Source organism: Ciconia boyciana, chromosome 1 (assembly GCF_034638445.1).
Source record: "Ciconia boyciana chromosome 1, ASM3463844v1, whole genome shotgun sequence".
Taxonomy (NCBI): Eukaryota; Metazoa; Chordata; class Aves; order Ciconiiformes; family Ciconiidae; genus Ciconia; species Ciconia boyciana.
This window is the reverse complement of record NC_132934.1, coordinates 34,634,713-34,654,376: the sequence shown is the minus strand read 5'-3', so window position 1 is coordinate 34,654,376 and position 19,664 is coordinate 34,634,713. Positions and strand designations below refer to the sequence as shown.

The following is a 19,664-nucleotide window of genomic DNA, read 5'->3' as shown; positions in this document are numbered from 1 at the left end:
ACAAGACATTTCTGCCTTGCACATTGGGAGTCTGAACGGGAAGAATAAGGCTATTCTTAGCCCCCTTTATAGGCACACAAAGTAAGGCACGGAAATGTCACTTGCTGGGGGGGAGGAGGGTTTGTTCGGGAACCGAGGACAGGACCGCTGTGTTGCTGTAAGATCGTCCTTCACGACAGGGCAAACGGGAACCTGCGGCTGAGAGAGCGAGCCCGGTGCTAGCGGCTGTCTCCCCGCGCACTCCCGTCTTAGTCAACTACTGGAAACGTCCTGGTTTCTTCTTCTCCCCCGAATTATTTTCAGTCGTGCTCAAAGAGCAGGCTGAGGTTTCGCCAGAGCCCGGACGGCGCTACCTCGGGATGGGAACTGAAGCGGTGACTTCAACGCGGGCGGACAACAAAGCGCGGAGGCCGCACCGCCGGGAGCCCGGGGCGCGCCCCGAGGGCTCGCTGCAAGCGCCGCCCGGCCGCTGCCAGCCGCCGCCTCCCGCGGGCAGCCCGGCCCGCCCCGCCGCCGCCCCCGGCCCTCCCGCGGCGAAGCTCGCCGGCGGCTCCGCTCAAACTTCCCAGCCCGGAACCCCCCGACGGCCGGGCCCTCGCCCCTCCGCGCCCGGCCATCCCCCGGCCGTCGGGGCGGTGCCTCCCCCGGCCCGGCCCTGCCCGGCCCTGCCCGGCCCGGCGGAGGCGGTGGGCGGCTCCTGCGGCCGCGGCATAAACCGGCGGCCCCTCCCGCCAGCCCTGCCGGACGGCGGGGAGGAGACCAGCGCTCCCGCGGGGGCCGGGCGGAGGCTGCGGCGGCTCCGCTCCAGCCGAGGGGCTGCGCCTGGCGGCAGCGGCGGGGCGGGGAGCTGCGGGGCACGGGCGCGCCGCCTCCGCCTCCCGGCTGCCGCGGCCTCGCTCGCACGGCAGCGGCGGCAGCGGCAGGCTCCGGCGGGCTCCCCCCATTGTCTCCCCGCGGGCGGAGGGCTGCGCTGCCCGCCCGCCCCCCGCCCTCGCCTTTGTGTGCTCCGGCCGGCAGCGGGGCGGCGCGGCGCCCGCCGCGATGCGCGCTGCGGGGCGGCGGGGGGTCCGCTCCTCCCGGTGAGAGGCGGGGAGGGACCCAGCCTCTGCCCCGGAGGTTTTTCACCTGCAGCAGCCGGAGGGGGGGGACTATGGACTGAGCGCATCGGTGTACCATGGAGTCGGGCATCCGCTTGAGCACGCTCTGCCTTCTCCTCTGCCTGGGGCCAGGTAGGCGGATGCCGGACCCGCCGGGCGGGCACCCGGGAGCGGGGCCGGGGGAGCTTCGCGGCGGCGATGCCCCGGTACCCAGGCGGCCGCAGGTGCGGGGCGCGGCGCGGGGGGGGGGGGCGGTGCTCGGAAAGTTGCAGTGTCGGCAGGTGGGGTAACGGCACTTTCTGGGTCAGTTGCAGGCTTTGGCGTGGACCCCTCGCTGCAGATCGACGTGCTGTCCGAGCTACAGCTGGGAGGCTCCACGCAGGGCGTGCGCCAGGTGCCGGGGCTGCACAACGGGAGCAAAGCCTTCCTCTTCCCAGGTACGGCCGCCCCAGCCCGGCCGGCCCCGCTCAAGTTCGGCCGCCGCGGCCGGGCCCCTGCGCCGGGCACGGGGGGCTCGCCCGCCCCCCGCAGCGAGGGGTTTGCCCGCTCCTGAAGCACCCGGGGTCCTTTCCCTTCCCTTCCTGCCCGCTTTTCTTCCACTCTTCTTCTCCCCCCCCACCCCCGCTTTCTTTTCCTCTCACCCCTTTTTTTTCTTTGACTGGTAGACGCTTAATTAAAGTACGGCAGGAACGGGGATGGCAGGTGGCTTATTTTGTGAGTCGTGGGGTGCAGTGATGAATAATAGCACCACCCACTCTTCTGCTTTACTTGGGAAACGCTAAACATACCCCAGTTCCAGTTAAGGAAATGCTCACTGAAAGTTTCATGTGAATCGAGCAAAATGCTGAAGCGAAGTGCCCTGGAGGAGTGAGGCAGATGGCTGAAAATAAGAAGACGCTTTTTTACCAAGGGAAAGTGCCCCATGTGAGCTTCTGTGTCATTCCCCTCGTGAGAAACAAAGAATGAGTTTTAGTCTCTTTTAGTGCTTGCGGTTGGTTTTTTGTTCGTGTTGGGAATAGAAATAAAATAGTAGTCCTGATCCGTCTTTCAAAAATACATTTAGGAGGTTTATTAAAAAATAATTAAAATTCCTCATATTGTAATTCATAAAGGACTGTAAAATAACTCTCAGTGGCCAGTTGGATTTATTGGCATAGGTTACACTGCCTATACTTGCTCATTATCGGTGAATTACACTTTAATAATGTACTGATACCTTAAATGAAGCTGGAGTCAAGAATGCTTTCAGGAAAAAACTCTATCTTAATTTTTAAAAAAGCCTAAAAATGCCCTTTAAAAGCACGTCTTTTCTTTGAAAGATGATGAAGTGCTCCTTAGAAACATGACTAAACAAGAACAAGGAATGTGGCTCAACATCTGGTGGAGGAAGAGCAAATCTCCGCATCAGCCTGTAGTTTTAAAATAGGGGGACTTGATTGCTGGCTTCTTGTGTCACGCCAGGAGTTTCAGCTCGGATCTGAAAGCATTGCTAGTGCAACAGGCAAAAGGCTATGTTTCTCGTACTGAAGAGTTATAATTCAAGGGAGATAAGATCTCGAAAGGGAATTTCTTTTTCATGTTTGCATTAATGAGATAATTTATCAGAAGCTAATAGTTGCCAAAGGCTTTTTTTTTTTTTAAGGTGATCTCTCTAGTGGTGTTCTTCCCTGGTACAGCCAGCGTGTGTCACTATGGACATTAATGTGGAGGCGCATGGGCATATGCATTCAGAAACACCGACACATGCTGGTTTTAAACATCCGTGGTGGGCTTGCGGCTGCAGAACAGGGTCCTTCGTGAAGGGGGCGAGTGCTTAGAATGGCAACACGTTTGTGTGGCTGTGGGGTTCGTGTCCTAAATAGCTGTAATTTTTAAGGTATGGTTCTGAGTTGAGGCCCCATCGTGCTGCAATGGGTTGGGGTGAGGGGGAAGTCAAAACTCCCTTTGACTTCAGTGTTAACAGGATTAGAGGTTTGGAAGAATAAGTCTTTTTATTGTATATTTTCCCAGGGTAGGGACAAAAAAATTACTGGGTTACTACAGAATTTTTTCAAGTTGTTCCCTCTTTCTTTGTAATTGAGTGTACGTAGTTCCCCAATGGGTTACCAGTTTGGTCATAACAAAAGGAGATAGGGGTCTAAATTTTCACACTGACCTTTTTATTTTGTTGAGAGGAGTTGGTGGAATAACAAGGACAAAAACAGTTGGGTCTAAATGGTGGTTGAAGTCATTCAGTATCCCTTGGGAAGTCTTCAGTGCCCTGCAGGACTGGAGGTATTTTGCCTGCTACTGCGTAAGAAGACTGCTGATTTTCTTGTAGTAAATGGGGTCCTTACTGAGCAGACAGATTTTCATTTTTGAACTTGCATTTAGAATTAGAGAAATTTCATTCCTTGATCAGACCACTGGGTCCACCTAGTTATTTTTGCTCTGTTCTTAGAGCTCACACTGCAGGAACATTGCTGCAATGTATGCCTCTTAATGTATGTATATGCAGTGTGTGAAATATATGTACATGCTGACTTTAAATTTGGGTTTTGCCTGTGTGTTTTTCCTTATTCCAGCTAAAGCCTTGGTCCTAGACACAAATGATCTTGTGAAAAGGACACAAACGACTTTAAATGATCTGTGAACTTACTCTGGAAGCTTGAACTTGTAATCCTTTGCCTTTTGGTTTCTTCAGATATTGAATCTTTTCTTGTACCATATAGATATTTATGACATTTTTAGTATGTTGCCTTTTTTGATAGACCACATTCTCAACTGGTGTAAAGCTTTACTTTACATATGTTTAAAACATATAGAAAGCCTAAATGCAGTTCTTCCTTTTAGAAAGAAATTATGAAAGTGGAAGCTGAACTGCCAAGTAACAGACAATTAAAGATATAGGAAGGGAAAATTGTGCGTGCATCTAAAGCAGAATAGTCTCTTCTGTTTCTAGGCAAAAAGTAAGTTTTGACTGCTTAATTAGATGTAGCATCAATTTTCAATACAAGGGTTTTTGCATCTAATTGGCTGTTCTGACATTCTTCTTTGCATAACTGATTTTCAAAGGTACTTATATTTCTAGGCCATAGAACACAGTAAGCAGTTACTTTCTGATGGTAGTTTTAGTCTTATAGTCTATTCAAGAGCATTTAGATTGCTCCTTATATGGTTCCTAATTTAGAAATAAGCCTAGCCATTTGAAATTTGTGGTCACTGGGACTTTGTTTTTGTGCATCAATCTGTTCTGTCACTGTACAGATATTATAGAAAGTATCAGACTTTGGAAACAGAACTCTTCCCACTGACTTGTGCCGAGGCCAATTGCATGAGGTTCAACAAGGCCAAGTGCCAGGTCCTGCACTTGAGTCACAACAACCCCATGCAACGCTACAGGCTTGGGGAAGAGTGGCTGGAAAGCTGCCTGGTGGAAAAGGACCTCCAAGTATTGGTTGATAGCTGGCTCAATATGAGCTGGCAGTGTGCCCAGGTGGCCAAGAAGGCCAATGGCATCCTGGCTTGTATCAGAAATAGTGTGGCCAGCAGGACTAGGGAAGTGATCGTGCCCCTGTACTTGGCACTGGTGAGGCTGCACCTTGAATACTGTGTTCAGTTTTGGGCCCCTCACTACAAGAGAGACATTGAGGTGCTGGAGCGTGTCCAGAGAAGGGCAACGAAGCTGGTGAAGGGTCTAGAGCACAAGTCTGATGAGGAGCGTCTGAGGGAACTGGGATTGTTTAGCCTGGAGAAAAGGAGGCTGAGGGGAGACCTTATCGCTCTCTACAACTACCTGAAAGGAGGTTGTAGAGAGGTGGGGGTCGGTCTCTTCTCCCAGGTAACAAGTGATAGGACAAGAAGAAATGGCCTCAATTTGTGCCAGAGAAGGTTTAGATTGGATATTAGGAAAAATTTCTTCACCAAAAGAGTTGTCAAGCATTGGAACAGGCTGCCCAGGGAAGTGGTTGAGTCACCATCCCTGGAGGTATGGTGTGGTGGTGTAGGTGTGACATGTAGGTGTGGTGCTTAGGGAGGTAGTTTAGTGGTGGACTTGGCAGTGTTAGGTTTTTGGTTGGACTTGATGATCTTAAAGGTCTTGTTCAACCTAAACGATTCTATGATTCTATTACTTCAGCAATATTAGATGCTGTGGTCTTGAATTTTAAAGCTTTTTAGGTGCCTGATGCTCCTTGGTTGTAGTGGATGGTAGCACCTGAATGCTGCTGTAATCTGTCTCTAGTTAGCTGCAGGGACTTCTCTTTCTGGAAGAATGTGATTTGCAAAGTAATTGTAAAATGTTCCAGTGTAGCTTGTGGGAAGATACAATTATGGATAGAAAACAGGAGGAAGTCTTCCAAAATGTTAGTGTTGCTATATGTGAACATCTGCCAGCACTTCCTAGCCAACAGCAGATATTATTATGTCAAAATATGTTGAGAGGAAAATTATTCCTCTTCTGGTCAAAGCAGCAGAACAGAAGTCAGATATCTACACCACAAACTTCTCTCTGTTGGTGACTGTTTACGTGTCAGTGAAATTTCAATACCTCAGTTTTCCCTTTGCAAAACAGGGATGACACTAAAGGTGAAGCCCATCAGGTGCATGGATTGAAGTGTAATTAATGTATTTAAAGAAGGCTTTTGGAGAAATACCAGTTGTCATTCTTATAATTCTTTCTTTGTAAATATACTGCATTAATACAGTTTGAGGAGATTGGTAGAGTTGAAAGTCAATGTGGCCCTTTTCCTATGCAAACATGAACATCATATTGCTGCAAGAGCACTTGTTGCATATGTAACTGCATGGAAATTTGGAAAGGCAGACAAAACCACCAACAACAGAGGCTGGAGGGTGTTGGGGGTCTTGAATGGGTCAGACATATCTGACTTTAAGTCTATGCTCAGGAGACTTACTTAACTTTAAGCACATGCAAGGTTCCAGTGAAGCCAGGTATTTCAACTTGGAACAGGAATTGGTGTTCTGAGGTGTGAGAATCTAAATAAAGGCTGAATGTGTATATATATATATACACACATATATAAATATGCCCATCAAAAGGTATATATATGCCTCAAAGAGGAGGCTAAAGGGTGGGCAGAAGAGTGCAGTCAGATGGTTACAAGCACAGGAATATGTATTTAAGGAAAAGGTAAAAAGGGCATGGTGGTCATGAAAATGTTGGAGCTTGTGTATGCGAATGCAGAACTTGGAACTCATTCAGAGGATAAGCTGCTTCTCTGCCAGTTAGGATACATAACTCTTAATAGGGTTATAAACAATATTTGGATATTTCTCATGAGGAGGGACAGTTCTAGAGGCAAGATATGGTATATTCTGATGGGGAACAAGATGTGCTATAAAACACCAAAGAAAGGATTTAATCTGTCAGTGTGATGCATGAAAGGACTCGGCACTACTGTTCTTTGAACTGGGGCTTCCTGGCACAAACTGCTGGCAGAAAAAAAAACCCTAAAATAGGCCACTTGGTATAAATGATTTGTTACGTATTGCTGCGTGACTGGATCATTAGCCCACTATTTTAAAATACTAGCAAGACAATATTACCATGTATATAATATAACTTGTATCCCTTTGGAAGGATCACTGTTTTTGGCCCATGACATCATCTCTGGACATTACTAAATTAAGGAGCTAAAAATAAAGTTTTAAAACTAGATGTGAGTAAACTTACTTTCATTATAGAAGTAAGATTTACATTGCCTGTGCACACATACTTTGCACACACTTTTTTCCTTGCCACCTGTCATTGAAACTATGGACAGATGCTTTCTCCAGGTTCCAGCTGACCCTGCTGAAAATATTACCGTTCCCAGCTGCTTGTCACCACCCGGGAGCTAGAGGTTACTGTCCCCACAACTTTTCCAAAGCAAGAGATCATATGAGCATTCCCAGGTCTGCTGATGGCAAAGTCGGCCGGCTTCAGGAGCGAACCTGGCTGACGGCAGTGACATGGATTAGAGAATCCCGTAAAAATCCCCTTTCTCCAGCTGTACTCAAGACCTGAATCATCTCCCAGAGGAGCAGTAACAGACAGCTGGGGGAGAGGATGCTAATGTTGCCAACTGGCATGCCTGACTGCAGAGTGAATACCTATATGCAGCTTTTTTTGTCTTGGAAGCAAGCTGGTTTCTCTCTCAGAATCACTGAATCCTCAAACTGTGGGACCTCCAGCATAGAGATCATCTGTAGATAATAAAAATTCCCAGATTTTTTTGGTGAGACAAAGAAAATCCCTCACCCCTGAGTTTTGGGAAAGGCTGAAATAATTGAGTTTAATTTCAGTAAGTATTGGAGTGTTTTTCAATGTTAGAAATGCCTAGTATAAGCAATTACTCTATGACGATGTGGTAGTCAGAGAGATCCAGATTTTGGCATATGTGGAACAATAGCGTATGGCTTTCCCCCCGCTGCCCCCCATCCCCTTCCACCTCTGGTATGTTCCAAAGTCACCTCTGCACCCATGCAAAGAGTAACCATGGTGGTACGGCACTGCCAGGGTTGTGACCGGTGCTGCTAGGGAGCCGGGCTGGATGTTGGAGGGCCCTGAAGAGCTGGACTGCTTCTGCTGGGTCCTGCAGAGCAGGGATTGCTGTGGCAAGGCATCCCCTTGCTCCAGATGAGCTGAATATTCAGCATCCCCCTCCTCCTGTCAGCAGCGTTAGCAAGAGGAGGTATTTGGGAAGCGTCTGCTGCTTGAAGAGCCTGCCCCAAAAAAAGTAGGAGGTAGTATGTGAGAATCCTGCATCCAGTTCCCATCTTGAACCATGCTGAGTTAGCATGGATAGAGAACTAGGATGCGCTTACCCACTGCATAACCATACACTGCTGAATAATCATGACTGTATCTATTATTGGAGACTGTGTTTCTTGCTAACTACTGCCATGCTGGCTTATCTGTAAAATAGAGGGGGAAAAAATTACGGGGAAAAAACCCTCAAATATTGTGGACTTGTGATTGATGCTTGTAATGGCGCAGCAGAGGGTAGGACTGGGAAGTGGAAAGTGAATGGGAACCTAATATACTGGAGATACCAAGGAAACTCAGGTTTCTAGAGAAGAAAAGCTTGTAATCCCTGTATGTAGTCATTAGTGCATAGCTGATACAAACTAATGTTAAGGTATGACAAAAAACTTGGCCTGTAGCATTTGGGGATTGTAACTTGTCTTAATGCTGAAAGTTTCAAATAAATAATGTTGCTGAGAATGTGTATTAGGCATATAAAGCATCACAAAGACTTAAGTGTAGAGCAATAAAGTTGTTTTAAGTATGGCTCTAAAAATGATATCATTGGTCACTGCAAGAAAAGGTGTTTTACATAAAATTTTCTTTTTTTGTCTTGTATCTTTTTTTTCTTTCTACAGTGGGCTTTTTGGGGGGAGGGAAAGGAAATAAGCCAAAATTAAATATTCCCTCCATAGCCTTTGGGTGGTGGGTTTTTTTTTTTGTCCTCACATCTCTTGCCATGTGTCTTGATATGGGCTCTTGCCACCTTTCAGTCTGTTAAATTCTTAAGAGCATGGATTCTGGAAGAAGCTACAGCATGGGGAGAGAAATGATACCTGCTTGCTGGTGTAGGCACTGTACCTTACCTGTCCAGATCCCCTCGGGAGATGGTGCCAAGCGGCGTGGCTTCTGCAGCTTTGCCCAGGCTTCGTGGGAAAGCTAACACCTCCAGCCTCTGCTACTTCAATCTTTGCAGTGAATTTAGTACCTGCATTTATTAATCAGCGAGGGTTTGACTCCATTTAGAAGAATGTCATATTTTATTGTATTCTCATGGCCTTGACCTGGTGCTTTTCACAGCGAGGTTGCATCTACTATATGCAATAAATTGAAGTCCCTAGGTATCTGTTTTCTATTGGGACAGTGCTGAGTGTCTAAGACTTTTTTTTAATGAGAGCTTGGTTGTTTGGGTTAATTCAAGTAACCATGCTCCATTTCTATGTTCTGTATTGCCCAAAACAATTCATACTGATTAATAACAGACTGAATTGTGTTTGCTTGTTCCTATCTTTACAATTGGGTGTCTTCTAAAATATTGCAAGTACAAAACCCTTGTTGAGGCTGGTATTATCTCAGGGCTCAACCTGGTATATTTGTCGGAAAGCTGAAAATGAGTATGATGTGCAGCTCTGGGGCATGCATGGAAGGAAAATACATGAAGGTGGTGTCAGTATGGTGATGTGGAGCAGAGCCCTAGTTGGTGCCATGAGAAAGGTGAGGATGGTCAGAGGAGTGGAGGCCAAGGAGTCCTTTCTCCATGTTGATGTCCCCATCAGGAGCAGCCAAGCGCAGGTGGCTTCTCACCAGACAGTCTCTCCTGGCAGTGTAGCAGGTTGCAGTGGTCTCGGTTGAAGTCAAAGATGTGGTGTTGACAGCAGGACAGCATCTGTCCTGCATGCCGGAGAGAACCCAGCACCTGAAGCACATGTGCCCTGAGAAGGGGGGACAATGACTTCTGGATAGCTGTCAAGCATGTCTTTCCATATTGCTGGGGGAGGATTACATTAGCAAGGGGCAGTGACGTGGGAAAACAAGGTCTTGCTACCCTTATGTAATTGCTTTTGCTGTGACATAATTCTGTAGTCATGAAGCATGGCTAAGACTAGCTAGGTTAATGTTTATTTTATGGTTCCCTCCCCCCGCTGCAGCACGGTTCATTCTCCAGTGAGGTTTCAGAGAGGACAGCAGCATTTCCTACACATCCCTTCATCTAGATCAGTCTTAATGTCTGTTTTCCCCCCCATTTTCACCCTACTGTTTGCTTATATGATCTGGGAAATAGGTTTTCTACTCTCACACCCTTGCTTCCATTCTCCCAGTCTGTATCCTCCAGGGCATATAGGTGCTGGCTTGGAAAGATAACTCCAAGAATGGTTAACTTCACTGCTTCAACTGAGTCTTAAGGGAGCTACAGAACTGAGCTCCTAAGTTATTTAAAACCAGTGGGTAAGAGCTGGAGATTATATATAGCTGTCACGGGAAACGGTACTTCCACATAGTTGCTCTTCATTTCTCTATATTTTGTCCCATTTGGTTGTGTGCCAGGGCGCAGATCCACGGAGCAGCTGTATTCTCCTACCTGCACTGCTGAAGTAGAGCTGAATAAGGGGTGAAAAATGATTTTTCTCTGAATTTTTTCTGTCCCTCTGTTTTGGCTAAATTCCTCTAATTTTGTCTCAGTGTTTAAGGAATACTAATTTTTCCATCTCAGTGTTGTCCAAAAGATTTCTTCTCAGGAAAATCTGAGAAGAAATACGATAAGATAGGGTACTTGAGGTTTTCATTTTTTTGCCTGGTCATGTTTTCCATGATAAATACACGTTGTGAATGTTCACTCAGATATTTCAGGTAGCTGTTACTGAACTTTAAAAACTTAAAACAAACTTGTAGCAAATATGTTATTTAAGTTATGGTCCCATTTAGGGAGTAAATTTCTTTTTTTTTTTTCCCCCTTTTTTTCCCCTTTTCTTTAAACTATGTTTGTGTGGAAAAAAAATGCTGTAGCCATTTTCAACATGGAAGAATTTTACAGCAAAAATTTCTCATTATTTGTTATGTTAAACAACTTTTTTTTTTTTTTTGTGCATACTTTTTTGGAGTGTGTGATCCTGATGACTTCAGAGAGAAATAAGAGCTTAGAAAACTGATTTTTGTGTTGAGCCGTCTTGGGACATGCTACTCAACTCTGTGCTGTTGCAAGGTGCTAAGGCAATGGGCATGGTATAAAAGGACGAGCAGACTAAGCAAGACTTCTGAAGACAGTGTTCAAAAGAGTTTTAGCAGATTAACATATTTGCAGCAGCAACAACATTGCTATGATAGACTGTAATGTTTCCAAAGGAGCCATTACAATCAATACTGCTAGTGATCCATAACTGAGAACTCTTTTAGTGGAATTTGCATGGCAATTTCCCTCTCTGAAGAGGGACAGTCCCTTCTTATTATAGTTCCCTCTATGAAAAACATAGAGGGAGTATAATAAGAAAAAGATCTCCAGTTGTAGTGTTGTTCTCTCTGTTAGACAGAGGAACATTTATAAGGTTTCCCCAGCATAAATGCTTATTTAAGTATAATTAGATGGTGGTAACATCCATACTGTTTATTCTATCAAGAGAAGACGACATGTACCAGCCTTGACTCCATGGCTGGAAGTCTACCAGTCTCTAAATACAGCTGCATAATGCTCCAGAAGGGTTCCAAAGGAACTTTTGTGGTTTTGAGGTTGATAATCTGGGTTTCAATAACTCCCTAAACATGCATTTGTGTATTGGGCCACGGCTGTTCCAAAGGCACTCTTAAGATTTCCTGTAGCATTGGCTAATGTCCCTTGAAGTTGAAACAGTCCCAGCTTTGCTCAGCACCCATTCAAGGAGTGGGGTAGACCTGAGGAAAACCTTGTGTACGCTGGTCGGTGATGCTCTTTTTAAGAATCCCTGCATACACCATCAGCGTTTGAAGCATAAGCAAAGCATACTGTAGTAAGAGATCTGGGAGCTTGAATTTTTTTTTAAACTGAGATTGTGTCTGGGTTATTGCATTCACTCTGGGTTTCTCCATTTCAGAAAAATATCAATGAATTGCAGGGAGTGAAGAGAACAACAGCAAACCTGATTATACAGTCAAAAGGACTGGCTTACTAAGAAAGCTTTTGAAAGAACTTGAGTATGTACAGCTTGTCCAAGCAATGACAAAAGTGTTGTATGATGTGTCTAGTATTAGAAGATTCTTAGAGGTTTAAAATGAAGGAATTATTTAGTATTCAAAGAGCTAGAGGTAAGAGTAAGGTAATGATATTATAAATGGAGAGGATTTAAGATAAAAGGAGACTTTCACAGTGAACTAGTTTAGATTGTGGAATAGCTACCAAAAGGAAGTGGTGGAAATCTCCAGACTTTTGATATTGTAGAAGATAGCATGAGATAAAAAAAATCTAGGAACATTAGCTATGTTGTAGTAATTGTGTGACATTCAGTTAATATGCTAAGGATGGGGTGGATGATCCTGTAAGTCTTTCTATACTCTGCAAATCTGGAGTGTTGGTGGAATTCTTCTGGTATAGGGAGAGATTTTCAAAGACAGAAAGGGGCACTGGACACCTAATAGTCATTAAAACCAAACTGGTGCCTTTGCATTCTCCCTAAAACTGTTCTTTGGTGCATTTAAGTATATTTTAATGGTACTCGGTTAAAACAAGCCTGCAAGAGCAAGGAAATAAGGGTTTGGAAGCATTTCTAACTTTAACTCATCCAAGCTTATAAATTTGGCATGTGTTTAAAACCTGTAGTTGATTCACCGAGGCTCAGACACATTCATAGGAGCATGGATTCTTTTAATACCTGATTTAAAAGAAATTTTCTTGCAGGAGACTCTGAACTCTGGTCCTCCTCAGCTTCCTTGGAACCTCTGGCAATGGTAGCTTGAGTCCCCCATGTACTTTCTGTCTGTCTGCCCTACTCATAGCTGAGCTATGCTTATGGTATTTCTTGGTATCCCTTCTATTCGATGTTCCCGATCCTTCTAACCTTTGCTTTTCCTGGCATTAAAACATATATCAAGTGAGTAGAGATTTTTCTGAGAATGCCAGTATGGCTGGTTGCTTGGGTGTCCCTCCCCCAGGTGTGGTCCCTCTGGCACTCCCACTTCATTTCTGCTGGTACCTGAATTCTCTTTATGGTTCAGCCTCCTGCCTTCTCCTCCCATCTGCTGCTGTTCGCTCAGCCCACTGCCGGAGACCTGTGGCTAGCAACAGAGTTGTTGGATGTGTCTGGCATGCTTCAGATGTAAACTTTTTCCAGTGGTGGCCTTCCTCCACCTGCCTTGCTGTGCTGTTTTTGCTGTTGGGATGAAGGTTTGGGTTTTCTGGAGCTCTCTGAGTTGGTGACTGTTGACCATTCTTCTGTATCAGAAGTTAATCTTTCATGCAGACCACATCATTGTGGTCATCTGGGAAATTAAGATGGATCTCATATTAATGCTTTCTTAAGCTCACCATTGTGTTGTATGAAAATAAATCAGCCTTAACACTTAGAAGTTTGGTGAGCTGAAGGCAATTAATCCTAGTGTGGGTACAAAAACAACTATACCCCAGAAAGCCAGAGGTGAAGGAAAGCTAGGATGAGAGATGCAAACCATTGCAAAGAGGGAGAAACAGATTCTTAATGGGGAAAAAAGCTAAACCCTCCAGGTCATCCACAAATGATTGGGGTTGGGCTAGGTGATCTCAAGAGGTCCCTTCCGGCCTAAATGATTGCATGAAACAGAAGCTGCAGGTGGTGGGTCCTCAGGTGCAGCATATGGGTCACAGGGACAAGAGCTTTTGAGAGAAAATGACCAAGCAGAGATCATGACACTTGCACAGTGAGAACCAAGTGAGGGAGAGATGTGGTCTGTTGCTCAGAGGATATAGGAGTATCTACACCCAGCATGATCCTAATCTAGAGGTGCCATGGTGCGTGCCGGTCTTCTACAGTCTGTCATCGTATGACCCAGTTCACTGCTGCAATATGACATATTTGAGAAGCCTGAATTGTGTCATATCTTCTGGGAGAAGGGTAGTTCATGTAATCCAGCTTGATCTACACCTAGCATAATCTGCTTGTGTGGTTTATCATTGCTGTTAAGTTGGTACTTTATTGTTTTTAATTGATTAGACTTTGTTTACCTTTGGTAGTCTGCTTTTTCACTTGGAAAAGGCTGACAACACTGCTTCCTCCTCTTGTCCTCCCCCTTGGCGTGACTTGCGTAACTTTTAAAGTCCTGACCGTGCTATACAACTAGGGACTGGAAATAAATTCAGTCTTTTAGCAGTTCTCATGTGTGTCATGCCCTTATAACCTTATTAAAAGGTGACAGGATCAATAACCCAACTGAAGTGCATCTACACCAATGCATGCAGCATGGGCAACAAACAGGAGAAGCTGGAAGCCATTGTGCAGCAGGAAAACTGTGATATAGTTGCCATCATGGAAACATGGTGGGATGACTCGCACAACTGGAGTGCTGCAATGGATGGCTATAAACTCTTCAGAAGGGCTAGGCAAGGAAAGAGAGGTGGTGGGGTAGCCCTGTATGTTAGGGAGTGTTTTGATTGTCTAGAGCTTAATGATGGTGATGGTAGGATTGAGTGTTTATGGGTGAGAATCAGGGGGAAGGCCAGCAAGGCAGGTATCATGGTGGGAGTCTGTTATAGATGACCCAACCAGGATGAAGAGGCAGACAAAATATTCTATAGGCAGCTAGGAGAAGTTTCACAATCACTGGCCCTTGTTCTCGTGGGGGACTTCAAGTTACCAGATGTCTGCTGGAAGTACAATACAGCACAGAAGAAACAGTCTAGGAGGTTCCTGCAGTGTATGGAAGATAACTTCCTGACACAGCTGGTGAGTGAGCCAACTAGGGAAGGTGCTCTGCTGGACCTGTTGTTTGTGAACAGAGAAAGACTTGTGAGTGATGTGATGGTTGGAGGCCGTCTTGGGCATTGTGATCACAAAATGATAGAGTTTTTGATTCTTGGAGAAGTAAGGAAGGGGGTCAGCAGAACTGCTACCTTGGACTTCTGGAGGGCAGACTTTGGCCTGTTTAGGAGACTGGTTGGCAGAGTCCCCTGGGAAGCAATCCTGAAGGGCAAAGGAGTCCAGGAAGGCTGGACATTCTTCAAGAAGGAAATCTTAAAGGCACAGGAGCAGGCTGTCCCCATGTGCTGAGAGATGAGCCGGCAGGGAAGAAGACCAACCTGGCTGAACAGAGAGCTTTGGCTGGAACTCAGGGAAAAAAAGGAGAGTTTATGACCCTTGGAAGAAGGGGCAGGCAACTCAGGAGGACTACGGGGAGCAGAATGAAGCCCCCATAATCCAAGGGGAAATGGTTAGTGACCTGCTACACCACTTAGACACGCACAAGTCTATGGGGCCGGATGGGATCCACTCGAGTACTGAGGGGGCTGGTGGAAGTGCTCACCAAGTCACTTTCAACCATTTATCAGCAGCCTTGGCTAACTGAGGAGGTCCCAGTTGAAGTTAGCAAATGTGACGCCCATCTACAAGAAGGGCCAGAAGGAGGATATGGGGAGCTACAGGCCTGTCAGCCTGACCTGGGTGCTGAGGGAGCTTATGGAGCAGATCATCTTGAGTGCCATCACGCAGCACGTACAGGACAACCAGGTGATCAGGCCCAGTCAGCATGGGTTTATGAAACGCAGGTCCTGCTTGACCAACCTGATCTCCTTCTATGACAAGGTGACCTGCTTAGTGGGTGAGGGAAAGGCTGTGGATGTTGACTACCTGGACTTTAGTAAAGCCTTTGACACAGTTTCCCACAGCTTTGTCCTGGAGAAACTGGCTGCTCATGGCTTGGATGAGCATACTCTTTGCTGGGTAAAATACTGGCTGGATGGCTGTTCCCAAAGAGTGGTGGTGAATGGAGTTAAATCCAGTTGGCGGCCGGTCACAAGTGGTGTTACCCAGGGCTCTGTGTTGGGGCCAGTTCTGTTTAAATCTTTATCAATGATTTGGATGAGGGATCGAGTGCACCCTCAGTAAGTTTGCAGATGACACCAAGTTGTGCGGGAGTGTTGATCTGCTTGAGGGTAGGAATGCTCTGCAGAAGGATCTGGACAGGCTGGGTCAATGGGCCGAGGCCAGTTGTATGAGGTACAACAAGGCCAAGTGCCGGGTCCTGCACTTGGGTCACAACAACCCCATGCAACGCTACAGGCTTGGGGAAGAGTGGCTGGAAAGCTGCCTGGCAGAAAAGGACCTGGGGGTGTTGGTCGATAGCTGGCTGAACATGAGCCGACGGTGTGCCTAGGTGGCCAAGAAGGCCAATGGCATCCTGGCTTGTATCAGAAATAGTGTGGCCAGCAGGAGTAGGGAAGTGATTGTCCCCCTGTACTCAGCACTGGTGAGGCTGCACCTCGAATGCTGTTCAGTTTTGGGCCCCTCACTACAAGAGAGACATTGAGGTGCTGGAGCGTGTCCAGAGAAGGGCAACGAAGCTGGTGAAGGATCTGGAGACCAAGTCTTATGAGGAGTGGCTGAGGGAACTGGGATTGTTTAGCCTGGAGAAAAGGAGTGGCTGGGAAGACCTTATCGCTCTCTACAAGAAGGAGGTTGTAGAGAGGCGGGTGTTGGTCTCTTCTCCCAGGTAACAAGTGATAGGAGAAGAGGAAATGGCCTCAAGTTGCATCAGGAGAGGTTTAGATTGGATATTAGGAAACATTTCTTCAGTGAAAGCGTCAAGCATTGGAACAGGCTGCCCAGGGAAGTGGTTGAGTCACCATCCCTGGAGGTATTTAAAAGATGTGTAGGTGTGGTGCTTAGGGAGGTAGTTTAGTGGTGGACTTGGCAGTGTTAGGTTAACGGTTGGACTTGATGATCTTAAAGATCTTTTCCAACTTAAGTGATTCTATGATTACAGTATCAGTAGGGCTGGAATGCAATGCATTATTTTTCTTGTGCTCTTCAGTCTGTGTCCCAGTGTTAACAGCATTTCTTGGTGTGATATTTTTCTTTGTTGTTAGGTCAGTTTGACACAAAGTGCTCGGGTGACAGTATGCAGCCAAGCGTAACTAGGTGCATATGCCACAGATGGCAGTAGCAAGGAAAACAAGACAGGCTTGATTTTCTCCACAGGTTTCAAGGTGTTCTCAAAGCAGCTTCTAGAAAACTGCTTTGTGCCTAAAGGGGTGTGAGTGTGTGCATGTATACATATATACACATAAAGCTATAGTAGCTGCAACCTTTTAAATGTGGCTGGAACCTGTCTTGAAATGAAGAAGCAGACAGAAATCTCACTGTACCTCTGTGTCCTTGTTCAAGCATAATAGTTGTTATAGTGGTATTGGCCATGAAAAACCTAAACATCATTGTAAGTAGCACCACTTGATCCTACCTCTGAGGGAGCAAATACAGAGAGTCTTCAGAATTTAAAGAGGAATTGAGAATAGTCTTGGAATATAGACTAGGGAAAACTAGTAATCAAAAAAGCTATTGCATTGTATAATTGGTAACCTGGAACCTATCAATCACCAGAAAGCATTACAATAATAAATACCTGGGGCAGAGCATACCATACAGCACACATTTTAATTTCCTAGGAGTGGAATTTCTATAACAAGAACAGAAGATGACTTTTATCTTTGTCATTTTGTTGTCATGTAAGAGGTCCCCACTGAGTAGCACCCTCTCTCCTGGTGATAGTATCTTGCATGGTGACATAGTTACAGTGAAAGGGGTAGTAATTCTTGTGGGCAAGGAACAGTGGTTTTCTGTATCATGTATGCATTTAAAAATTCCTGATAGTACTTTTGTGTGGTGCTTCCCCCTGCGTTGATGTGCACATTCCTTATATTCCTTTCATAAATGTTCAGGAGCGCACGTTCACATTTTCTTTGGCAGTTTGGTGGGAGTTGTTTTAGTGACAATCTAGCATGGTAGGAACTGTATTGTTTGTTAAGCAAATCAGTGTTTCAGCCACCTGTGCTAAGAATACAGACTTCTAATCTGGAGTCCTACTTATTTAAAGTTCAGATTTTCCTACAATTAGGTTTCTTATCCTTTCATTTGCAAAAGGTTTGAAAACTGTCAGAAATATGCTATTGTAGATACAGTCACTAGAACCTTTACTGTATTTATTTACCTCTTTACTTATTTACTTTTTGCCTACTGAGTCCAAAAGTCATGAAACCCTTGGTCATGGACTCTACATATTTTTGGAAGAGTGCACCTGACTTGTTGCAGTGCAGCCGGGCTGCTTTACCTTACAGTAAATGGCTCCCACTTATAATCCTGGTGTAAATTCCTTCTTTGCCAAAGGGACCGCAGCCAAAGGGAGGATGAGCAATGTCTAAGCGTCAGCATTGTGGTCTGGCAAATTAAGCCTGAGATTGAGATAGCTGTGTTACCTAGTCCTGATGCTCAAATGGGTGTTTATAGTGGTGTAAATCCACCGCTTGTTCTCTCTGCATCTATTTCCCTGTGTGGTAAGGATCTACTAACCAAGCAAAGGTGCTGTCTGTGGCTGTTTGTACTGTGCTGCTGACACACTGAGACACACCGGTACTGAAAGGACATTTCCCTGATCTGTAATCCAGTGGGGAATCATGCCGAGCAGCTGCACCATACATTTGACAGCTTCACCGAAGCAGCTGGATTCTGCTTGTGTAGTAGGTGGCTGGGCTGGAAGGAAAGATCCACCTTCCCCATTCCACACAATGTGATGTAATTAAGTTAGGTGTGTGCCACAAAGAATTGTTTCACAGCTGAAATCCCAAGATAATCTCAGGGGTTTGGCCATGTTTTGAAAGAGTGTGCTTGTAGTTTAGTGGCTAGCACCTGAACAATTGTTTTGTAGACTCACAAGGACACCAAGGAGGCTGTTTCAGCAGGGGAAGTCAGTAGTTGGGGGAGTACCTTACTGTGGGTAGGTAAGCTTAGCATTACAGAAAGATTCAGCTTGATGTGACTGTCCTTGGTTTCTAGAAGCAGCCAGTACATAAGCTCAGAGGCTTCACCCAGCCACTGGTATAATCACTCTCAAACTAGCATTATATCATGTCTTTTGCAGAATGCTCCTAGACAGAAACAGATTTTTGGTGGTATAATTGTCAATTTACAGTGAATGCACAATATATTACAGCCGTAGTTTGCCCCAGAGAATCTTGGATTTGCAAACTCTTTCCTAAAGTGTCATCCAAGTCAGTGCCAGGAGCTGGCAGAAATGGTTGAGGGCTTGCTGCTGCTCAATTATTCCATTCTGTCATATCCGGTGGAGGGTTTTCCCACTATTAAATATGTTCTGTTTTAATTTCATTTGCATAGTTGACAATTTTTAATGTTCCTTTAGTTTAAAAAAAAAAAGTTAAAAAAGCAAACAAGCTTAACAATACAAGCAAAAATTCCTTTGGGACTTTGACCATGGAGAACAAAGGATTACAAACAAAGCACTTTGAAATCATGATTACTTATGCAAATGCACAGACTACTCCTGATTACACAAGCAAGTTAGGTCCTTAATAATGGTTTGGTTATTTCAGATCAGAAACATTGCAGCTGTAATCAAGCATATGTGTCCTGGCTCTCAGTAACTTTTCCCCCTCTTGTCCCACGGTGGATTTGTGTTTTCAGCTATGCCAAAATGACTTGAAACACACAAGTATGTAGGTTGTAGGTGAGACAGAATTTTGACCAGAAGTGATATGATTAACATTTTTTTAGGATGTAAGTATGAACAGTCAATATAACTGGGGGACACCTGTTCAGAGACAGGTCCTTCTTCTAGTCTCCTCTGTCAGTCCGTTGTGACTCCTGGGAGTTTGCATATGGTTTGAGCTGGAGGAAAGCCCTTGCTGGATGACACACCAAAGCTGTAGCTGACATTCAGAATAGAGAAAGCTACAAAGCAAAGGCAATTGGAACCTCCCCAAATGCTGCAAGAACAAACTGTGACATTTTCCCCCTTGTTTTTATTTGATTTAATGATTTGGCTTTAAGTCATTTTTTGTTTTGATTGTTTAGTTTCAGCTGAAGTGCATTTTGCCCTCCTCCTTTTCTCCTTCCCATCCA

At 45.4% G+C, this 19,664-nt stretch overlaps 1 protein-coding gene across 1 annotated transcript in view; it reads left to right on the top strand.

Annotated features, from left to right (window-relative positions):
* Window positions 1-846: 846 nt before the first annotated feature.
* The window catches only part of NELL2 (neural EGFL like 2), a 162,056-nt gene continuing 143,238 nt past the window's right edge, over window positions 847-19,664 (top strand). Inside the window, exons 1-2 of the mRNA XM_072876150.1 lie at window positions 847-1,229; window positions 1,406-1,534. Of these exons, the coding sequence (XP_072732251.1) occupies window positions 1,175-1,229; window positions 1,406-1,534 (184 nt within the window). The 5' untranslated portion in view covers window positions 847-1,174. The remainder of the gene's footprint in view (window positions 1,230-1,405; window positions 1,535-19,664) is intronic.